The 22,739-nt window shown below is 35.7% G+C and overlaps 2 protein-coding genes across 2 annotated transcripts in view; one reads left to right on the top strand and one right to left on the bottom strand.

Moving 5' to 3' along the window:
• Positions 1-22,739, bottom strand: part of Dip-C (dipeptidase C) — a 149,243-nt gene that overhangs the window by 65,293 nt on the left and 61,211 nt on the right. The window contains exon 6 of the mRNA XM_089098429.1: positions 13,566-13,835. Coding sequence (XP_088954555.1) covers positions 13,566-13,835 — 270 coding nt within the window. The remainder of the gene's footprint in view (positions 1-13,565; positions 13,836-22,739) is intronic.
• On the top strand, positions 4,944-12,263 carry LOC148946389 (cuticle protein CP14.6-like). The gene is made up of 3 exons (XM_089098431.1): positions 4,944-5,089; positions 8,555-8,800; positions 12,021-12,263. The coding sequence occupies exons 1-3, from the start codon at positions 5,081-5,083 to the stop codon at positions 12,147-12,149; spliced, it is 384 nt and encodes a 127-aa protein (XP_088954557.1). The 5' UTR covers positions 4,944-5,080; the 3' UTR covers positions 12,150-12,263.

The following is a 22,739-nucleotide window of genomic DNA, read 5'->3' as shown; positions in this document are numbered from 1 at the left end:
CGTCCCCCGAGAGCTGTGGGGGAATTAAGTTATCCTAATGGACATAGTTATCATAATTTCAGCCCTGCTGAACAAAATGGATATTTCAAACTTTTGATCAGGTGTCCTTTGGAAAAAAAATTAGTGTCGGAGGGGGGCCTAGTTGCCCTCCATTTTTTTGGTCACTTAAAAAGTGGCCTTTGATTCTTTAAAGGAAATGTCAACTTGCTTTACCTTCATGGAGTTAAAAAACTGTTTTCAAGAGTTTCGGTTACCATTGAGCCGGGGCGCTCCTTACTTACAATTCGTTAACACGAACTCTTTGAACACGATCGCATGACTCGAATAGAATTCAGAATGTCTCTTAGCTAGTTGAAAATGTGTAAGAATTCTTCATTTTTAGCTGTATTGCAGAGGTAATAAAGGAACATTTTGCATTTTTTCTAACTTTATTTTCTCAGGCGCGTAACTTTTGATGGGTAGGACTCAGTCATTGCTGTTCGTGTTGGTTTCATCTATTCTTTAATAGTAATTTCTGATTGTTTCGAGTTTAAATTTTAAATTGTATTTGCATCTGCTGAGCTTAAGTTTAAAATTACCTTTACATATCTTTTGAAAACATATTTTTCGGAAAGTTTTTTCGGTGCATGCTCCCCCACCATAGAGGATGAGTAGTCTATACTTACCTTTTTATTAGTGATTAATTAGAACTATGTTTACAGAAAATTTACGTTTAAGCAATTATTCAACTTTATTTCTGCTCTCTTTGCTCTCTTTATCTCTTTATCGTATTTATCGTAGAAAATAAAAATTACATTTGTGCATTTTCATAAATCACACTTTACGTTTCAAGCTTTATAAGTCAAATCTATGGAAGTATTAACTACTTTTGCTTCTTGAAACTAAAATATAAACTCAGTCATAGCTGTTCGTTTTGGTTTCATCTATTCTTTAATAGTAATTTCTGATTGTTTCGAGTTTAAATTTTAAATGGTATTTGCATCTGCTGAGCTTAAGTTTAAAATGCAAGAGTTGGAATATTTCAGTAGTGTTTGGTTGTGGTTTACCTTGTCACAGTTACATTTTCTTGATTTTTCAAAGTTCATTTTGAATTTCTTTCGTTGAAATGCAAGAGTTGGAATATTTCAGTAGTGTGATGTTGTAGTTTACCATGTCACAGATACATTCCCTTAATTTTTCAAAGTTCATTTTGAATTTCTTTCGTTGAAATGCAAGAGTTGGAATATTTCACTAGTGTGATGTTGTAGTTTACCCTGTCACAGTTACATTCCCTTAATTTTTGATAGTCCATTTTGAATTTCTTTCGTTGAAATGCAACCCACACATCCCAAATCATAGGTTTCAGACACCACACACCTACGAAAGACTAAGAAATCCGGTTATTTTAAGTCGGAAATAGCAAATTACATATCCCAAATCATAGGTTTCAGACAACACTCACCTATGAACGACTTAGAAACCTAGCTCAGAAAAGTCAAAAATAGCAAACTAGTCATCCCAAACTATAGGTTTCAGACAACAAACACCTATGAAAGGCTAAGAAATCCAGCTCAGAAAAGTCAAAAGTAGCAATCCACTCATCCCAAATCATAGGTTTCATACAACACACACCTATGAAAGACTAAGAAATCTAGCTCAGAAAAGTCATAAATAGCAAACTACATATCACAAATCATCGGTTTCAGTCAACCGATACCAAAGAAAGACTAAGAAACGTAGCTCAGAAAAGTCAAAAATAGCAGACTAGTCATACCAAACTATTGGTTTCAGACAACATTCACCTACGAAATACTAGAAAACCTTAGCTCAGAAAAGCCTGAAGTAGCAAACTATACATCCCAAATCATAATTTTCTTACAACGCATACCTATAAAAGTCTAAGAAATCCAGCTCAGAAAAGTCGAAAATAGCAAACTACACATCCCAAATCATAGGTTTCAGACACCACACACCTATGAAAGACTAAGAAATCCAACTCAGAAAAGACCAAAAAGCAAACTATATATCCCAAATCATAAGTTTCAGTCAACACACACCTACGAATGGCTAAGAAATCCTGCTCAGAAAAGTCAAAAGTAGCAATCCACTCATCCCAAATCATAGGTTTCATACAACTCACATCAACGAAAGACGGGTGCTCGGGGAGAGCCTTTGAGGGTCTGTGGGTCCCTTGAGGGCCGGTGGTCCTTTGGGAGCTCGGGGGGACCTTTGGGGACCGGGGGATGGGCTTTGGGGGCCGGGGAGGGCATTGGGGGGGCTGGGTGGGCTTTGGGGTGCCTGGGGGACATTTGGGGACCGGTGGAGGGCCTTTGGGGCGCCGGTGGCCCTTTGGGAGCCCGGGGGACCTTTGAGGACCATGGGAGGGCATTTGGGGCAGTTGGGGGCCGGTGGAGGACCTTTGGGACCCCGTTGGTCCTTTGGGAGCTCGATGGGCCTTTGGGGGGCCCGGCGATGGTCTTTGGGGGTCTGGGTGGGCCTTTGGGGGCGCCGGTGGCCCTTTGAGAGCTTGGTGGGTCTTTGAGGGTCCGGGGGGACAGTTGGGGGCCTGGGGGACATTTGGGGACCGGTGGAGGGCCTTTGGGAGCTTGGGGGGGGGGGGGCTTTTGAGGACCGGGGGCTTCCTTCGGGGGTGGGGTAGGAGGATTGGAACCCTTTGGGGTTGGGTTAGAGGACCTCACAACATTGTTCAAATGAAACTTGTGTATTATAACGACCACACTCAAAACCTCTTCCAAAATCTTCTTTTAAAATGCCTCTATCTGTTTCGCTGAAATAGTTCCATAACCTGTCTAAAACGGTTTCGCTCAAATAATCCCTAAACGCAAATTCAGCGTGTTCCTTTGTTATTGGCATCTCTGTACTAATGCATTTCAAATTAATATGAAACCTTCTCGCGCGCTAAAACAATTCATCGCTAAGATGTTTCTTGCCTAATTGTTTCCATGGCCTTTGGTTATTAATATCCTTTGGAATTCGACCAGTAGAGCTGTTTCCGTGGAAAAGACATTAATGATTTTGGATCTATTCCTGGAGAAATGTTTCTAGGCGAAAATTTTTAAAGTCTGACAGATGATGTCATTGATTGATTGATCTGTCAAGAAAGGGAAAATTAATTTGTTGTTTCTAAGGGGAATTATTGATTCACGATAGGTGAATTGAGGTCAACAGCACAGGTGTTCTGACTCGTGACAGCATCACTTGGTTTATGGTTTTCTCAGTGAGAAAGTTCCTGTTTTTTCAAATTCTCACTGACAAAAACCATAAAAACAAACAAAAATGTGAGAAAATTCATGTTTTTCCAATTCTCACTGAGAAAAACCATTAAACAGACATGAATTGCTGTTGACATCCATAAATGTGACAAAGTCCCTGTTTTTCAAATTCTCACTGACAAAAACCATTAAACATCCATGAAAAACATCAAATAAATCGACCCACACACACATAACAATACAATAAAACATACATAAATGTGACAAAATTCCTGTTTTTTCAAGTGAGAAAATTCCTGTTTTTTCATTCTCAGTGAGAAAACCATAAAACAGACATGAATTGCTGTTGACATCCATAAATGTGACAAAGTTCCTGTTTTTCAAATTCTCACTGACAAAAACCATTAAACATCCATGAAAAACATCAAATAAATCGACCAACACACATAACCATCCATGAAAACAGACATAAATGTGAGAAAGTTCCTGTTTTTCAAATTCTCACTGACAAAAACCATAAAACAGACATGAATTGCTGTTGTCATCCTTAAATGTGACAAAGTTCCTGTTTTTCAAATTCTCACTGACAAAAACCATGAAAACAGACATAAATGTGATAAAATTCATGTTTTTCAAATTCTCACTGACAAAATCCATAAAACATCCATAATTTGATGTTGACATCCGAGAAAAACATCAAATAAATCGAACAACACACATATCCATCCATGAAAACAACCATAAATGTGACAAAATTCATGGTTTTTCAAGTGAGAAAATTCCTGTTTTTTCATTCTCAGTGAGAAAACCATAAACCACGTGGTACGTACGGGAGTATAAGATAGCCTTCTACTTATAACTACAAATCGTAAAATTAAATCAAAAAGTCTTATAAGTCTTACAATCTGGAAAACTACATGAAATTTTAAAAGCAGACTTAGTTGTTTCAACCTCCCCCCCCCTCCCATGGAAAATTAGCTCCCCCAAAAGCTTTTCACAAAAAAGTTAAAATTACAAGTCTTAAAACATTACAATTACAAAGTCTTATAACTACAAATCGTAAAATTAAATCAAAAAGTCTTATAAGTCTTACAATCTAGAAAACTAAATGAAATTTTAAAAGCAGGCTTAGTTGCGTTCAATCTCCCTCCTCTCTCATGGAAACATTAGCTCCCCCAAAAGTTTTTCATAAAAAAAAGTCTTAAAATTACTACATGAAAAAAAGTCTTGTAAGTCTTACAATCTGGAAAACTATAGGAAATTTTAAAAGCAGGCTTAGTTGCGTTCAATCTCCCCCCTCTCCCATGGAAACATTAGCTCCCCCAAAAGCTTTTCATAAAAAAAGGAGTCTTATAAGTCTTACAATTTGGAAAACTATATGAAATTTTAAAATCAGGCTTAGTTCTGTACAATCTCCCATTGAAACACGAGCTCCGCCACCGCAACTTTCCGTAAAAAAGTCTTAGAATGTTTATAATTTCTCCCCACAAAAAAATCAAGTGTCAAGGGTGGTAGAGGAAAAGGCTTCGTCCTTGTTTCCAATTTTACATCATCAAAGTTATCCAGCGTCCGTGCCTTTAATTCTACCGCCCATACCAAATACCCATGTCCATGCCAAACAGCATAACATTAACATATGTGGATGACGCTAGCCGAGCAAGATGATAGGTAGTGAATGGAATCAAACCATTCACCTATGAAAAAAAAACTGGTAGAAGATATGAAGATTCTTAGCACCGAGTCGCGAGAGGCTTCTTCCTTAAGAAAAACTTGACAACCTTGCAGATATATATATATAAGAGTTAGAAGATTGTATTGTTCATCAGTCAGTTCACTTGTAACGCTCCATCATTAAGTTAGGATAAATCATGAAAGTCGTAAGTGGATCACACTTTTGATACACTGTTTAATATATGCAGGGCTTGGTGCAAAAACCAATAACGTCTAATTTCGACCCCTCCCCCCCCCCCAAAAAAAAAAAAACTTCAGCCCACCAAGAGTTTTATTTCTTTTTGTATGTTTTTCAATTTTATTCAAACTAAACAAACTGATAATCTTAGCCTTACTACCTTCTCCTCACTTACATTATTGTACAGGAGACTCAGTCAATACAAAGTTCCCTACCCAGATGTACCCATTGCCCTATGGGGAGAGAGGAACCAATCGCAAAGATTGTAGCAGGCACGTACATAGGAATTTGAATAAAAAGTACCAGAAATTAGGGGAATTTTGGGATTCCCAGGAGGGCACCTCCCCCGCCCCCTGTCTACTACCTAGAGTGTCGACGTTGATATCTGAGCACTGATAGCTGATCTCTAGATATTTACAAATTATGCCGGTTTCTGTTTTTTTTTTACTATAAATTAAAACTTGATTAAATAGTTTTGTCTAAAAATTTCCTACGTCAAAAACCATGTTGAGTTAGCTTTAACTAATTAACTATATTTTAACTTTAACTATTTAAAATAACTTTATTAACTTTAACTATTAAAACTATTGTATAGCCTTTGACAAACCCTTTTTCCCTGAAACAGTTCCCTGAAACAATTCCTGGTTCCCTGAAACAATTATGGGATTAAACTAGCTAGCCTATCAGTTAAGAGCTGTTTTCATTTAAAATGCTCGGCCATAGAACCAGACTTCATTAAATAAGTAAGGGGCAAAAATCAAAATTAAACAATGGTTATACATTTTAACTTTTTAGTTTTGTCAATGTATTTCACTGCATAAGAAATATTATACGCCCTGATGAAACAAGATTAGAATTTCCAAGATCGAATTAAAGAAAATTAGTCCAAATCAATGAATGATAGTTTAGTCAGCAATATATTATCAAAATTTTAAAAAGTCCAAGTACATTTGTGGGAGTCAATTTAGCTTCCTTCAGATAATAAATTTGAGTGTCCTTAGGCATGGACCCACCGATTTCAAGAATACTCAAACAGACTGCCTTTCTAAGCCAGAGAGGCAAATGTCTTTGTTTGATTCTAAGAGCTTAGTCAATCAACCTTATTCCTGAGCATAAAAATAAAACTGCTTAAAAATAACCTTCAAACACAAAAACATTTGAATGTATCTAAAGTGTAGTGTCAAAAACCAACAAAATATCTAATGCCAAAAAATTTGACAAATTGGGTTATGTAACACCGTTTTTAAGCTTAATATCACAGCCAAGGGATCAATCACCTTTCGATATAACCGAAAAGGCAAGCTTTCTGAAAATAACCTAAAATCAGGGCCGCATCCAGGATTTTTGTTCAGGGGGGGTTTTACTAATTTTTGACTTTTTTTTGGGGGGGGGGGGGGGTTTACTAATTTTTTACTCAGTTTTCGACAAATTTTACTGATTTTTACCTAGGTTTTACTAATTTTCGACTTATTTTCGAGTCGGTCAAAAATTTCGGAGGGGGGGGGTTCAAACCGGGTAACCCCCCCCCCCCCTGGATACTGCCTTGCCTAAAATAGTTACGTCCAGAACGAGAGGGCATACCTCACACTTTATTTTTCGAAAATGAGTTGGTTCTGTTGGCCCCACGTCGTCGAGACGCACATCAAGTGGTCATTATTCCTTAAATCAGATAATAAATTGCTTTATTAGTAGCGTAAATTGATTAAAATCTACATTGAACAGAAATAAAGTCATATAATAAGTGAAACCTGAACGGAAAGAAATGACTATGGACGAACATAGTAAATATAAACGAACTTATTCGTTCTATATATCTATTCACGGTGATGAATATATTCACAGATTTTCCTGTTAAAGGCAAACGAAGGTGTTATTAGTTCTTTCATATTATTAAAAGTAACTCAACCGTCCAAAACAAATTAATATTTTTACTGAGTTCGTAAACCAGAGTTACGAACTCAACGTTTTGCGTTCCCTGTGAAACATAGAATTTTGCGACAACTCTTAGACTCAGCAACTGAGTCTAAGAGGACAAGATAATTTCATCATTAGATTAATTAATTTCAGAGCTAGAACATAGTTAAATCTTAAGGAAAAAAGCTTAAATCTTTCAATTTTAGAGGAAGATATATAATGCTACTTTGTGTTTTTCTTAGATAAAAATCTAAATTTCCTTAAAAAATAGAAAAATTTACCTATTTTCGAATTTTTTCCACATATTTTTCATTCTGAAAAAATACAAAGCAAATTTAATCGATTGAAGTGGATAAACGATTAAGGCTGTCTCAAATACCGAATGATATTACAATTTTTGTCTTACAATGAAAATTCAATGCTCTAGAACTGCAGAAAAAACAACAAACAAAACCGAGCACAGACCGAAGTCAAACCGTTGTGACATAACTTAGGACCTTATTGCTCCACCAGTCGGGAATGATTTAAAATGGCCGTCTTCATGACGATTTGCCACTTCTTGCAGTTTTTTCGGAAGGAAGTTAAAAAGTGACAAAGATTCCTTTTCTGAATTTAAATTTTTGTCACAGCTGCACATACCTTGTGACCACGGCCGTATCGAGGAGGGGGTGTACTTGGTTTGAACGCCCCCTCCCCGAATTTTTTTGGTAACCAAACAAATTTTGGGGACGAGAATATATCATATTATTAACAACAATTTTACATATTTTTTTTTCATCTTAAATCTTCGACGAACAATCTATTCCAGCAAAAAGCTTAGCGTGTTATTTTCACTGATCTGTACCATCACGAAGGAATTAGTTACACTTATCTTTCATATTGGACACGAAGATATTAGCGGCGTCAATTGAGAAAAACTAGGGGAGGGGGGCAAAATGTATTTTGAATGTCCTGGGGGGGGGGGGCAAATTTGTCGTTTTTCAATGGAAATACCAAGAAACATTTTTCAATGAAAATACTCAAAAAAAGTATTTTTCAAAATCTAAGAAGCGAAAATATCTAGAGAGGGACACAGGTCCTCCCCCTCAATTAACACAATGGAAGATTTCGTAATTGAAAATTTTCTTTAAACAGCCTAACATGTTTTTTCCCACTAAATCAGCCTCACATCAAGCCTCAAAGAACATAATGGCAAAAAAAAAAAAAAAAAAAAAGTTACGAAGCCATATTTTCTTTTCATTTGAACATACTTGGGAATGATCACGTAGACTCCTTCCTAATTAATGTTAGCAGACTCTTCAATCCAAGCCTGCATCCCTTTCTAGAATGCTAATCGTCTTGAATCCTATTATTCTAAGTAATCGAATAATACCAACAGTAGCTACTGTCAATGACTTCATTAAAATTTTAAATATAAAAAATTACCACAGGCTGAGAAGCTCATACACCCAGGGGATCATTAATTTAGATAATTAATTTATTAATTAGAGGATCATTAATTTTTTTATTTTATTTGCAGTTCGTACTCGCCGCCTTAGTTGCTTTCGCAGCTGCTCGTCCAGCTTCGTCCGATGGGGAGGCAGCAGCAGAGACTGTAGCGGAGGAGTATGAAGCGAATCCCGAGGATGGAACTTACAAGTGGTCATACAAAACCAGCAACGGCATTGAGCGAATTGAAAGTGGAGCACAAAAGCAGATCACCCCGGAAGATGCCGGAATGACTCAACAAGGACAATGGTCCTACCAGGCCCCTGATGGAACAGAGGTTAGATTACATTCTTTAAAGTGAAAAATAATCGTTGGAATCGGCTAAGTGGAAACTTACAAAACCACATATATCTTAAAATTAGAAATTAAATTGATAAACCTCCCATTGCACTTATGGGTTTCTTCACTTTTGAGTTTCACCCCAAACCAGGTTTTCTTCCCATGACATTTTTAACCTTCCTTTCTATTGGCAAAAGGTGAGTTGGGAGGGGGGAGCAGCGAATGCAGTTTCCAATTAGAATATGAGTTTTTTTTTATCACATGACGTTGAGGAAAAACATATTAAAACGTGCTATTTTAAGCTTAAAGAAATATTAAAAAAAACTCAATGTACTTATCGTAGCTTATAATGACCTATCGACTAATAATGGATTATTGCAGGTTTTCGGAGAAATATTGAGGGGTTTAGGCGCGCAGGTAAAAATGGGGCAAAGATTTCAAAAACAAATTGCCGGAAAAGCATCATGTTTTTCTTCAGAAGTTACCAACCAAGTCATTGACATACTATTACTTTTAAAAGTGCATTTGATTAACTAGTATCTGGGATGATTCAACCTTGGCCAGTAATGGAGATGCTTTTTGAAGAAGACCCAACCGGTTCTAAATTAATTCAAGAAAGTATATTATGGACTATGTCCAAAAGCAAAAGTGATTGCAAAGCTACTATAACCTTGAAAAATCGCATTACAAGCAAGTGGGTGTGGAATGCCTGTCACAGGTATTGACTTATTAAAACCTTTTGCCAGGGTTCCAATTGGCGTTTTAGGGAAAATTGGAGACTTGGAGAGCAGATCAAACTACAAGAAAATCACTTTCAGCATTTTAAAGAAAAACGAGATTTCCAATTGGCTGATTCCTTGGGTATTCTGTTCTAGATAATTATTAAAATGATGCTTGATCGGCAATTTGTTTGACAATTTCTGTTTGGGTGCCCTCCCAAAATTGGCTTTTAACTATGTTTCTTAACGCACATCCAGTTTTGCATTCAGGTAGCTATGTTCGGAGAGGAGGGGGTTGGTCCTCGAGCATAAACTGGAATCTCAATATGTTTAATTGGCTTTTGGTTTTGGCAATTTTTATCTATGGTTCTGGAGGGTTTTTTTTGCTTAGCTATTCAGAGAGTGAAGGAAATACGACGCAAAATGGATCAATACCACGTGATTTTAATTTGAAATAAATTAATAGAGAAATATATGGGTACAATGGAGTTTTTCTTTCTTCTGTCAAAAATAGCATTTAAAGGATGTAGATCACGCAGAAAACTATTGTCTCTTGCTTTTTTTTTCGGATGACGAAATACCAAAATGTGTTAATTATTAGTTTTTTCGAGTTGGCAATCGCAATTTACTTGGGGGGATCGAACACTTATGATTCCATAATGACATTTACGTATGCTCCAATTCTCCAAAAGAAGGAAGGGGGCACTCATTTTTTAAATGTTAATCATAGATGCAAAGATAGGGGATCGGGATTTCATCGAAAGATTTGCATTGGGCCCCCAAGAGAATCTCGAGGAAAAAGTTAACGACAATCGGAATATTTGGGGCAAAACACACGTTGTTGAAGTACTAAATTTAGATTCAAGGATACAGATTGCAGACAACATAGTTTCAGGAGATCTATAAGTGCAACCTAACATTTCACTATCAGGAAAAGAGAGGCAATCGAATCCAGTTCTATCACTGACAAGACCTCTCAGGGATAATCTTCTGACAGATCCAAAAGAATCTACGTTATTATTCTGCACTTAGCTACAAACATTAAATAAATTAAACATTCGGCACTGAACAAACGATCTAATCAGTGGCAGATCCAGGGGGGCGCCCCCTAATACAGTCTAAAGTAGTGTAATTGAATTAATTAACGCAAATTTACGTTAATTAAACTTGATACTAACGTAAGTTTATCGGATCAACCTATCCCCCCCCCCCCGCTAAAAAAAAATCCTGGATCTGCCCCTGGATCTAATGTTTAAAAGTAGTAGAACTGATTAATCAAAAACTTCCGAATATTTTGGCTTGTTTAGCTTTGTATTTTATCAAAACATAATAAATTGATTCTTGTTATGAGAACATATACGAAAAGCAGTTATCAGATACAGGTCAAACTTCGTGGAAGGTAAGAAAAAGAGTCCGAGTTGATTTATTTTGGTGTCCACAGATAAAATATGCTATGCCAGAAAAAGTGCCCAGCTGTGTTGGCCTCGGGCGGCTTGATGCTTCTTTGAGTTGCTAGTAGTGGTAGACACAATCAATCCCATCCGAGAAAAGATCTCTAGACACCTGACATTAGGAAACCTAACACAAAAGTTAGTAGATCTAAGACATACTTGGTTGACAGTAAGAGCTTGTTTCTTAGCCAAAGCCGTTTGTGGGTCCCAACTAGATCCATCCTTTGTGGACGAGGGAAGCAAGATGGGGTCTGGTCATCACAACATCAACTGGACTACGGTATCGGATCTCAGCTTGGTCGGAAGTAAGAGAAAGTGTCTTAATTGTGTCTTTGGGAGTTCACACCAGATCCGACCTATAGGGGGGTAGGAGCAAGAAGGCTGCATCAAGGTGTTTATGGGTTAACCCCCCCGAAATGCCTATCTGACTCGTAAAAACATGACAACAATGGATAAAAAAAAAATTTTGATGCGCTTTTCAAAGTTTTTTTTGTAACCCCCTTCCCCCGAAAAAAATTACCCCCTCCCCGAACAAAATCCTGGCTACGGATTTGGAGGACAATATCCCAATATTTTTTTTTACCAAAAGTATACAGTACCAGCAGCGTTTGTCAGCTCTTAACGAAACTTGTTGAAAAGAAATTCCTCAAAATACTGTGTTTTTACAGAAGTTCAAAACTAACTCCGTCCAGTTAATTTACTTTTCTTTGCTTTTTATCGCTTACCCGCAGTATAAATTGTTTTAAACCTTTACCGAAAGCCAAGAACTTCAGTAAAAATATAAGTTTTTCCAAGAAATCTGATCTACCTAAGACTCACAGGTATCCAGGGGAATACCCTGTTTGAACCCCCCCCCCCCCCAGCCTTCCCCGAAATGTTTGTTAGACTCGTACAAAAACAACAAAAATTTAAACAATTTTTAGCTGTTTTTTGTAAAGTTCATTTTAACCCCCCCCCCCTGAGCACAATCCTGAATACGGCCTTGCTTGCGAGATAGCTATGGCACATCAAAACTACAGTAAAATAATACTAAATTAATTTGTTTTAGGTCGTTTTCAAGTTCACTGCTGATGAAAATGGATATCAACCAGACAGCGCCCTCCTCCCAGTTCCTCCTCCAATGCCTGCACATGTTGTCAAGCTTCTCGAATCCATTGCAAGAAGAGCTAAGGCATAAGAAATTTCAACTCAAAAAGGTGACGGTCCGTGAGCGAATGAGAGGAGAGAATGACCTTATTTTTGATACTGGCTTTGATCAAAATTTGATTAAAAATTTAACATTTTGACATAACGAGTTCAATGTCTTTAGTAGAATGTTCCCTACTAAAATATCACTGCTATACGAACAAATACATGGATAGGTTCATCAAACAACTCGTGGTAATGAACTGTAAGTAAGGAGCGACACGGCTCAATAGCAACTGAAACTCTAAAAATTGGAATTTTAATACCAGTAGATATATCAAAGGAATTACCTTATTATGCTGATTCCAAATATATAAGTTTAGTTAAATTTAGTGTTATTCATCAAAGGCTAAGAGCCTGAGAAGATTTGCCTTATTTTCGAAAAAGGAGGAAACACCGCTTAAAAGTAAAAGAATATTATTGAAAATCGCACCATTAGATTCAATGTATCAGAGAACCTTATTGTAGAGGTTTCAACCTCCTATCGACAAAAATATGAAATATTCTATATTTTGCCAGAAGAAAGATCACGGATGCGTGTTAATTTTTTTTTTTTATTATGTTTTTTATGTTTTTTTTCGAGGGGTGATCGTATCGACCCATTGGTCATAGAATAATGGGAGAGGGCTCATTCGAACATAAATTAAAAGTTCCTGTGCCCTTTTTAAGTGACCAAAAAGATTCTGGGGCAACTAGGCGACCTTCCCCCCTTTTTTCTCTCCGATCAAAATTTTTAGATAGCCATTTTTTTCATCATAGTGGAAAGGCCCAATAACTATTCCTTTGGATATAACATGACCCCTCACGCCCCAGGGGAAAGGTCCTCAGTCGCGCTTTCTAGGCCTACAGGGAGACAAAGGTTGAGATGGCTAGGGCACGTTCTGCAGATGAAGGATGACAGATCGCTAAATATTGTCCTTATCAGCCAACCGTCTAAGGCCAAACGAAAAGCAGGTCGTCTCCGGTTGGGATGGGATGATATGGTAAGCAAAGATTTAAGGGAAATGAGAACTTCCTGGGAGGATGTAAAGAGGGAAGCTTTGAATAGATTGGGATGGAGAAATGCACGTAGCTGTGTTAGCATCACAAGGCTTGGTGCTGCAGTGAATTGTCAGAAGTAGTAGTAGTAGTCATTCGCATGTCCATTCAACCCTTGTTCGTTGACATAAAAACGCACTTTTAGAGTTACCTAATTCCACAACAAAAGATAAACGCGAAGCAGAGCATAAAAGTTTTCCCCGTAAGACACAGTCATAAATATTTCTTCTCAAATGTCAACCATGGTACCAGTTGCCACAACACTTTACAGTACCTTCGCAACGGTGGTCTAAACTCTGCACTGAAATATGGAGTACTTTAACTCGCTTTTATAGATTTTCTTACAAGTTATTGAAAAATGATTACTCACAGCATATCTCCATCCACGACTGGCTTTTCGTTTGGTGCACCAGCGTGTCCATAATGCAGGATAGAACCACTTGAGCCACTGCCACATATACATGTGTATCCAACGTGTCGACAACCGCCGTATTTATAGCAATAAGCCAAAAAAGTTGCCTCGCCTTGGTATTCCACCATCCCAGGCTTCATTGTCTTCATCACCTCGATGTGTGCATCTGAGGACAGTTTGGTGACGTATCGCATGACTTCAAGCTCTGAGGGAGACTTGTAGACACGGCTATAAAATATCAATTTTTTAATCTTACAAACACAAAACAAGTGTTAAAAAGTATTTCAGCTTCCTATTCCGGTCGCGTTCATTCTGGTTAGATTTAATATTTCAATTTAGTTTGCTTTTTTGAATTTCCAAAACCAAATTATTTCCCATCTCCACTTTCCAGATCTTTCCAGTTTTCACTTGTGTCTAAGGAATTCCAAGAGAACGGAATTCTCCGTAGTGCACTTCAAGAGCTTTTGAAGCTTAAAGTACCAAATACAGTGAAAACAAAATCTTTTTGATTAAATTGTAGAAATGGAAGACTCTACAGCCACTTACATCTTTAAAAAAATAAATAAGAAAAACGGTAATTCAATTAATGAAACAGACCTCCAGATGCAGCAGTAGCGGGCGCCAAACTTGAAAAAGGAACATGGGAGAAAACAAAAAATAAGCTAAAAAACTTTGAAGTTGCGGAAAAAACATTGCCAAATTAATTTGTTCTACTTGTTTGTTTTGATGCCTCAATGTGGCAAAACTGACGAAAATATGTTACTGCTTCAAAAACTTCACAATTCCGAAACAACAAAAAGGGGAATGCGGTTACTAGGTATGAATATACCCAAGATGAATCAAGAGCAGAAAAAATGGTTTTATTTTAACATCCTTGGTATTTCCTGGATTAGTAGAACAATAACTAGAGAGTCAGTACCGTTTTAACACCATCAATCCTTGGATAAGCCAGTGAACTGTATTTTTTTCCACAGTTACTAACCAGGGCTTATTATAAAAACGCGACAAGGAGCCCTAACCTTATGCCAGTTGACCCTCAGGAAAAGCTCTGGTTGGAGCTATGTATTAAAACAACCATATGAGAAAAGAAGAAAAAAATTAAAAAGTGACAGCCAAACATTGCAAGCAAAGAGTAAGTAATTCTTTAAGGTACATATAATTTTATTTCATCAATATACCTAATAACCACTATTCCAAATTGGCTTTTCTCTTTCTTTTCAGCAATATAAATTGAGAAGTAAAAGAAATCATTCCAGGGATAAATATTTCCTGTTCACATTGTTTTTCGCTTTCTTGTTCACGCTCCTTAATTAAGATTCTACTATCCATCAATCGTCCAACAAGCTGATTATAATCGATCATCTATTCAGTAGCATACTACAAATCTACAAAAACATTAAAACCGGAACAAGAAGAAAAGACAAAAGAAACGAAGAGAATTTTGTATCCAAAAGCCTAGCAGGTAGAGCACAAGAAATGGGAAATAAGCACAGTAAGAAAAATAACATTGTCTTTAAATTAGGACGAATGATAAGTTTTAAAACATGGACCAATAGGTGGAAATATAAAACCTGTCAAGTCCTCTTCTAAACTTCAAAATATGGGACTAATGCAAGAACAACAATATACATAACTGTGGTCACCCAAATAGGACTGAATGGTTAAAAATATTCGAAACTTTGTTTTAGTTATTTTTATTTTGTTGTTTTTTGCAGTAAACTGCACAATGAAGTCCTTACCATCAAAAACTAAGTTCTCGATTCTTTTTTAAATAATTAAGATCGACATAGACTATTAAGTTTCCATTTAACCAATTCGGCCATCCAAACTTAATTTTAACCGTCCTTGGCACTTAGCTAATTCTAGACAAATGAAATCCGAAATCATCTCAGAATTGAACATTTTCATAGGAGATCCAAGCCAGAAATCCAGGCTAAATAAACGTGTTGCACCACTTTGGAATCAATAGGCACATTTTTCGAACTACGTGTTTCACCACTGACGGTTACACTCACTCTTCAACAAAAAATTTAGCTAATAGGAGGATTTATTTTGCCTTGTTGAAATCATGATCACATTAAGATTAATAACTTGTATTATTTGGAGTCCCAATAGAGGCCTAAAATCTCCCTCTCCAACAGAACTTCGTCAGGGTAAATAAACTGCGCTTCTTTCAAATCATTAATTTGAAGATCCTTCTTCGAGTCGTTTTTATTTCGAGCATCGTTGAAACCATGCTCAACCGTTGTCATTCGCTCACGCTTCACAGATGCATTTGTTAGAAAAGTACTAATGCCTGTTAGAATCATGGTCAGGTTAGAATTTATAAAAAATTGAAAACTCAAGTTATAACCTAAGCACATAATTCAATCAAAAATAAATTAATACAAGATAATGAACATATACAGTCCAACACCAGGGATCTAAGCTAAACCAGCTCGATCTCCAAACCAGAAACATCTTCATATGGGAAACTAAGGATGAGCAATTCAGCACTTCAACAGTTTTGGACAGGAAAAACTCAGCTAAGCCATGCAGAAATCGGGCAGATCGAAACCTGAAACCGATCGCAAGCCAGATGGCATTGTCGAAACGGATGGTGGAGTCACTATGCCTTCTATCCCCGATTATCATCGCAATTACTACTTCTCTTAAAAAAAACAACATCACGTGCAGAAATCAAATTAAATGAATGAGCTCTTTCCAAGATTAAATAAAAAAAAACAATTTTTTTTTAATTGAAAGTAATGAGCGACATTAAAACTTAAAACGAACAGAAATATTATTCCGTATTTGAAAGGGGCTGTCCCCTCCTCAACGCCGCGCTCTTTACGCTAAAGTTTATTATTTTTTTAAAAAATAAAGTTGTAAGACAAAATCACACTTTAGCGTAAAGAGCGAGGCGTTGAGGAGGGGACAGCGCCTTTCATATACGGAATAATTTCTGTTCGTTTTAAGTTTTAATGTCGCTCCTTACTTTCAGTTAAAAAAAACTTGCTTTTTGTGTTTAATTTCTGTATATTGCATTAATGTAGGTTTTGATTTTGGCTCACCGTACATGAATAATTAAAACGAAATTTGCATATTGATTTTACCTTTTTTTGGTTTAATGGCTTTCTCGAAAGTTGTTTAGTTTCACTACGAAAGTTTTTATTAGTAATACATATACGTAACTTACGAATTAACTTACGAAACGAACTTCTATATTCATATATTTTTAATACGTATATTAGGGGGTTCACACCCTAGTCAATATCACGCTCTTTACGCTAAAGTTCAAATTTTGTTCCAATTCTTTAAAAAAGACCCCTTAATCACAAAGGCCGTTAATTAGAAAAAATAGCTCTTATGAAAGTACTAAAAAAATTTAGCGTAAAGAGAAAGGCATTGACGAGGGGGCGAACCCAATCATATACGTAATAATTCCTATTCGTTTTAAGTTTGCTCCTTACTTTCAGTCGAAAAACTGTTTTTTTTTTTATTTATGATCATTTTTTTAAAATAATGCTGGGAAATCTGGCGCCCCCCTCATAGCAATGTCCCTTCCCCCATGGAAAGATCCTTCCACACAACCCCCCCCCCCTCGTACCCAGAAGCCGCCCCCCCCTGAAAACATCTATACACTTCCTAACAATCAACAGTGTATGTAGCTAATGGACAAACTTCATTGCTTGCAGCCCTTGCCACAGGGACTGTGGAGATTAAATAACCCTGAAAAACATAGCTACTACGTTCTTCGACAATGCTGAACAAAATGGCTATCTCAAAATTTTGATCGGGCGAAAAATGATCGTGGGAGGGGGCTTCGTTGCCCTCCATTTTTTTGGTCACTTAAAAAGGGCAATAGAACTTTTAATTCCCGTTCAAATGAGCCCTCGCACAATATTCTGGACCACTGGGTCGATACGATCACCCCTGGAAAAAACAACAACAAATAAACACGCATCCGTCATCTTTCTTCTGGCAAAAGTACAAAATTCCACATTTTTGCACATAGGAGCTTGAAACCTCTACAGTAGGGTTCTCTGATACGCTGAATCTGATGGTGTGATTTTCATCAAGGTTCTATGACTTTTAAGTGGTGTTTCCCTCTTTTTTCGAAAATCAGGCAAATTTTCTCAGGCGTGTAACTTTTGATAGGAAGGACAAAACTTGATAAAACTTATATATTTGAAATAAGCATAACAATCTGATTCTTTTGATGGGTCTATTGGTATTTTAGATACCAAGTTATTCAGTTTCAGGTATTTTATTCGGTTTTTTAGAGTTTCGGGTACTATTGAGCCGGGTCACTCATTAGGTTAGGTTATTCCGTATGTGAAGGGGGTTTCCTCCTCCTTAACATCTTGCTCTTTACGCTAAAGTTTCTTAGTACTATTAAAAAAGGCTTTTCATTGTTCCAATTAAACGAACATAGTGTTTCAGAAATCGTTCTTAAAGAATTTTGAGAAAATTTAAACTTTAGCGTAAAGAGCGAGGTGTTCAGGAGGAGGCAACCCCCTTCATATACGGAATAATTTCTGTTAGTTTTAAGTTTTATTATCGCTCCTTACTTTCTGTTAAAAAAACTTGTTTTTTTTTTTTAATTTCTGAACGTTTTTAAATTATTGCAGGTTTTGATTTTGGCTCACCGTACATGAATAATTAAAACGAAATTTGCAAATTGATTTTACCTTTTTTTTGGCGAAATGACTTTCTCGAAAGTTGTTTAATTTTATTTACGAACATTTTTATTAGTAGTAAATATACGTAACTTACGAATTAACTTACGTAACGAACATCTATATTCGTATATTTTTAATACGATCACCCCTGGGGAAGAAGAAAAAAAAAAAAAACAACAAAAAAACAAATAAACACTTATGTGATCTTTCTTCTGGCAAAAAATACAAAATTCCACATTTTTGCAGATAGGACCTTGAAACCTCTACACTAGGGTTCTCTGATACGCTGAATCTGATGGTGTGATTTTAATTAAGGTTCTATGTCTTTTAGGGGGTGTTTCCCACTTTTTTCAAAAATAAGGCTAATTTTCTCAGGTGCGTAACTTTTGATGGGTAAGACTAAACGTGATGAAATATAGATATTTGAAATCAGCAAAAAAATATGGTTCTTTTGATGCATCTATTGGTATCAAAATTTCTTTTTTAGAGTTTTGGTTACTATTGAGTCGGGTCGCTCTTTACTTACAGTTCGTTATCACGAACAGTTTGAAAAGTAAAGAACAATGCTATAGATTTAAAAAATGTCAACCTAACTTATAAAGAAGGTAAAACATAAAGAATGTAAGTTACCAAGAATGAGGAAAACAAAAACAAAAGGAATCTACAATGAATACAAAAGTAAAACTTACAACGAAACTAAAAAGCAGTGAATATGATAACAAGAATATATATTAATAATAATATAGAATAATAAGAACAATAATAATACGAGTAAGATGAATAAAAAAACCAAACTAAAAACGAATGGAAAATTATCAGAAAAAAGAGAGAAACTGCTTGCCCCTAAAATCCTAAAAAGGTTTGAGAATCATTTGTACCATACGGGAAAAATATTATTCAATGCAATTTTTGTATGCTTCGCAACGCCAGGAACATCAGAGGCCCGATGTCCCTGAGCCCAATGTTCCAAGAACCAATCTCTCATCAAGCTTAATCACTAGCTTTTCCATGGGTTCAAACCCTTCGCTCCTAGGAGTCCGCAGATATAATTGATAGTATAACACTCACAGCCAATTTTTTCAAGATAAACAAGCACCTTGAGACTTTGAGAATTTGGTATTTGTATCATCTATTCCTCAGTACACTCATCCCGACTCTTTTTTATTCAGTATTTTTTTCTTCTTTTTTTTAAAATATACTTTTATAGTCTTGTTTTTAGCCTTCTTTTTATAATTAAGCTAATTTTATTAGATATTTTCCATACACATTATTTTCCATTAAAGTTCTATTTAAAAATTGTAGAAATATAACTTAAAAATTTTCCAGTCTTTGTAATTTATGCTCATTTTCAAGAAAATTCTATATTTAATTCCCAAAAATACCGAAATGGCCCTAATCTCAAAATACTCCTTAATCAACTTAGCCGATATTGGAAGATGACTATCATAAACTCGATCTTCACAGCGCATTTAACGAGCACTCAAGTGGAGCTTTACAAGTTTCTAGTACTTGTACGAAGAAAACAAACAAATTCAATTATGAATCTAGTGAATCAGATATAGAATGTTTTGAAAAGAACTGTGAAAAACCAATATTTCAGAAGCTATTTTGATCAAATCCAAGAACACTTTCTGAATACAGTCAAAGCCTGTGATCGAGTTAACACTACAGCAAAACGGGTATTTACCGAAAATAGAATTAATACCATAAAACTAGAATAACAAAAATAGAATTAATACTGACAAAATCATTTGCCAGCAAACAGTAAACATTCTTTCAGAGTACAATCTGACAAATTCATTTTTGAATAAACATGTCAAAACATATACGAAAACACCCTACAATTCTGGAGCCTAAGGGCTTGTCGGATGACAAAAATAATAGAAGGGGTGAAAACACAGCGTGTTCTCTTTTTGTAGGATAAAAAAAAAAGTAATTTGCACCCTTTCCGCACACAAATAATACACCCACCCCCAAAAAAAAAGTTTATAGTTTAACTGGACCACTCAGTCGTAAGATAAAACAGGGTATACTTACAAAATTACGCATTTAATTCGTCACTTTTAATGCAACTTACTGACTGTATTCAAATTCTATACTAAGAATTACTCGCTTGCTTTCAGGATTCAGGCATAAAAAGGAATGAAAATAGCGTAATCTCGTATGGTGATCACAAACCAACCGACTTTAGTAGCGGTTCTGGCCTTTCTTGCGCCTGGGGAAAAATCTTGATTAGTTCCCCCCACCCCTTGTCTCCCAAATAACTTTTCAGGCAAAACTTTTATGAAAATTTCATTTATTAACGAGAGTACTTTCAATATTAAGTTAATTAATAATTTATTTTTTAATTATTATTATTTAATCATTTTTCAATTTATTTTATTGATTGATTACTTATTTTCAGTTATCAACTGCGCCATCTACTTTTTTCGAAAAAAAAATACAATTTCAAAATTACAAAATGACTAAAACCGTTTGGTTATTTATTTGGGATTTTGCGCCCCTAAAAATTCTGCTTCCGAGCAAAGCCCAACCTTTTAATGCAACCTACTGACTGTATGCAAATCCTATACTAAGAAATACTTGCTTGCTTTCAGGCTTCAGGCATAAAAAAAGAAAGGAAAATAATGTACTCTCTTGTGGTGATCACAAACCAACCGACTTTAGTGGTACCCAGAAATGTACTGACTTCACCTGCCTGTTGGATGACCTCTCGTCATCGTCTTGGTACACTTGGAAATTATATAAAGTAAAATTGTTGATGTTATAGGTTGAATAGCATCCTAGCGTCATATGCCTATATTATTTTCTCCCCAAAATATCTTGCAATGTTTTAATTATTACTTCATAATTTATTTTGGATATGTTATGAAATTCAATTTCCTTACCAAAACTGATATGAGATTTCAATTCTAAAGTATTATCTTTAAAGAAAAGTAATTTCCCTTTGTTGCAGTTTTTGACAAAAAATTAAAAAACATCTCAGACTATTAAACACTCCGTTTTTCTGATGCATTAAAAAAAAAAAAAAAAAAAAAAAAAAAAAAAAAAAAAAAAAAAAAAAAAAATGGTTTTCTTGCATTTTCATTGACTTAATTATCCTTCTGTTTTATCTCTAAAATTCCAAAGAAAAAGAGGATATTACTCAAAACCCTACGTAATATCAAAATATTGATAATCCAGTAGGGGTGCAGACTTGAAGGTAATCCTTGAGGCATGTATCTCATTAAACGTAAAACTGGGCGTGTTAGGAAATATACGCGATAGTCACGTTTTCATTCGGGATCTTACAGGCAGCACGCCTAATAAAAAAGGCAGTGGAAATTTCCATTTTCCTCCTTGCATTTTCATTGGTCAATTAGTTAGCACTAGGGGACCAGTTTCGCTCGGTGAACAGAAAGACAATGTTTTAAACCTCTTTCACAAAATAACTTTAATTTCATTTTATTTATGCGCTGTTGAAAATAAAAGCACTAGTGCATTAGACGTCAGGGTGTTTTTTAGTCATTAATATGAAAAATGATTTTTTTTTCTAGAATTATGGCTCTAAACAAATTTTCCCGAAGTCATGATCTACGTTGATCGCTTTTTCACATCGGAAAACTAAAAATTTCCTTATTACGAACAATCTTATTAAGCGAACAATAATTATATATATATGTACACTTGGTCCTCTGATACGCAAATAATTAATGTAGTTTTTCTTTCTACCGCAATGCGTAGCATCTTATATGAAGCAATTTATAATCCAATATTAACTTCACAGATATCAAAAGGGGAATTTCTTTCCCTAAAAGTTCGGAATCAACTGATTTGCCAACAAACGAATTGTGTTTTGAAACTCCTCCTATTTACGTTCGAGGCCTTCAAACTTCATGGGTATCTAATTTCAGTGAGCAGATAATAGGCCTGTTTTTTCACTCATCAATGTACTAAGATCTTACATCTTTTGTCAGAAAACGCTTAAAAGTGAAGCCTTTGAACTAAGATCTTACATCTTTTGTCGTTTTTACGCAAGCGTCTTTCATCATTCTGCTCTGATCAGCGGTCTGAGGACAATGATGAGTATATCATCAAAGTTCTTTCATCATTGTTCTATACGGCAGAACAGTGGCGGTCTTCACACTTTTTGCTAACATCAGTGAACTGTAAGATCTTAAAAAAAAGATGGGTTAAAAAACGATAATCTTTGCAGAAAGATGTAAGATCTTAGATGTAAGATCTTAGTGCTAAAAACGGCCCTAATCTATGAAAAATATAATGGCGACCGGGAAGGAGGAAGTTTTAGAAAGTCTTGAAACTATCTAGATATTTTTTTTCACACCAAAAATTTGTAGTATATCCATTTTCAGCAGTAAAACTTTCATGTTGTTTTCGGGAGAAAATTTACAAATATTGAATTATTGGTAATCTATTATATTAAGATGCATTATGTTTAAACTGATTCTTAAAACACATCTATTATAAT

Source organism: Artemia sp. Qi Xiang Cuo, chromosome 12 (genome assembly GCF_049724085.1).
Source record: "Artemia sp. Qi Xiang Cuo chromosome 12, ASM4972408v1, whole genome shotgun sequence".
NCBI lineage: Eukaryota > Metazoa > Arthropoda > Branchiopoda > Anostraca > Artemiidae > Artemia > Artemia sp. Qi Xiang Cuo.
This window is presented reverse-complemented; position numbering and strand designations above follow the sequence as displayed.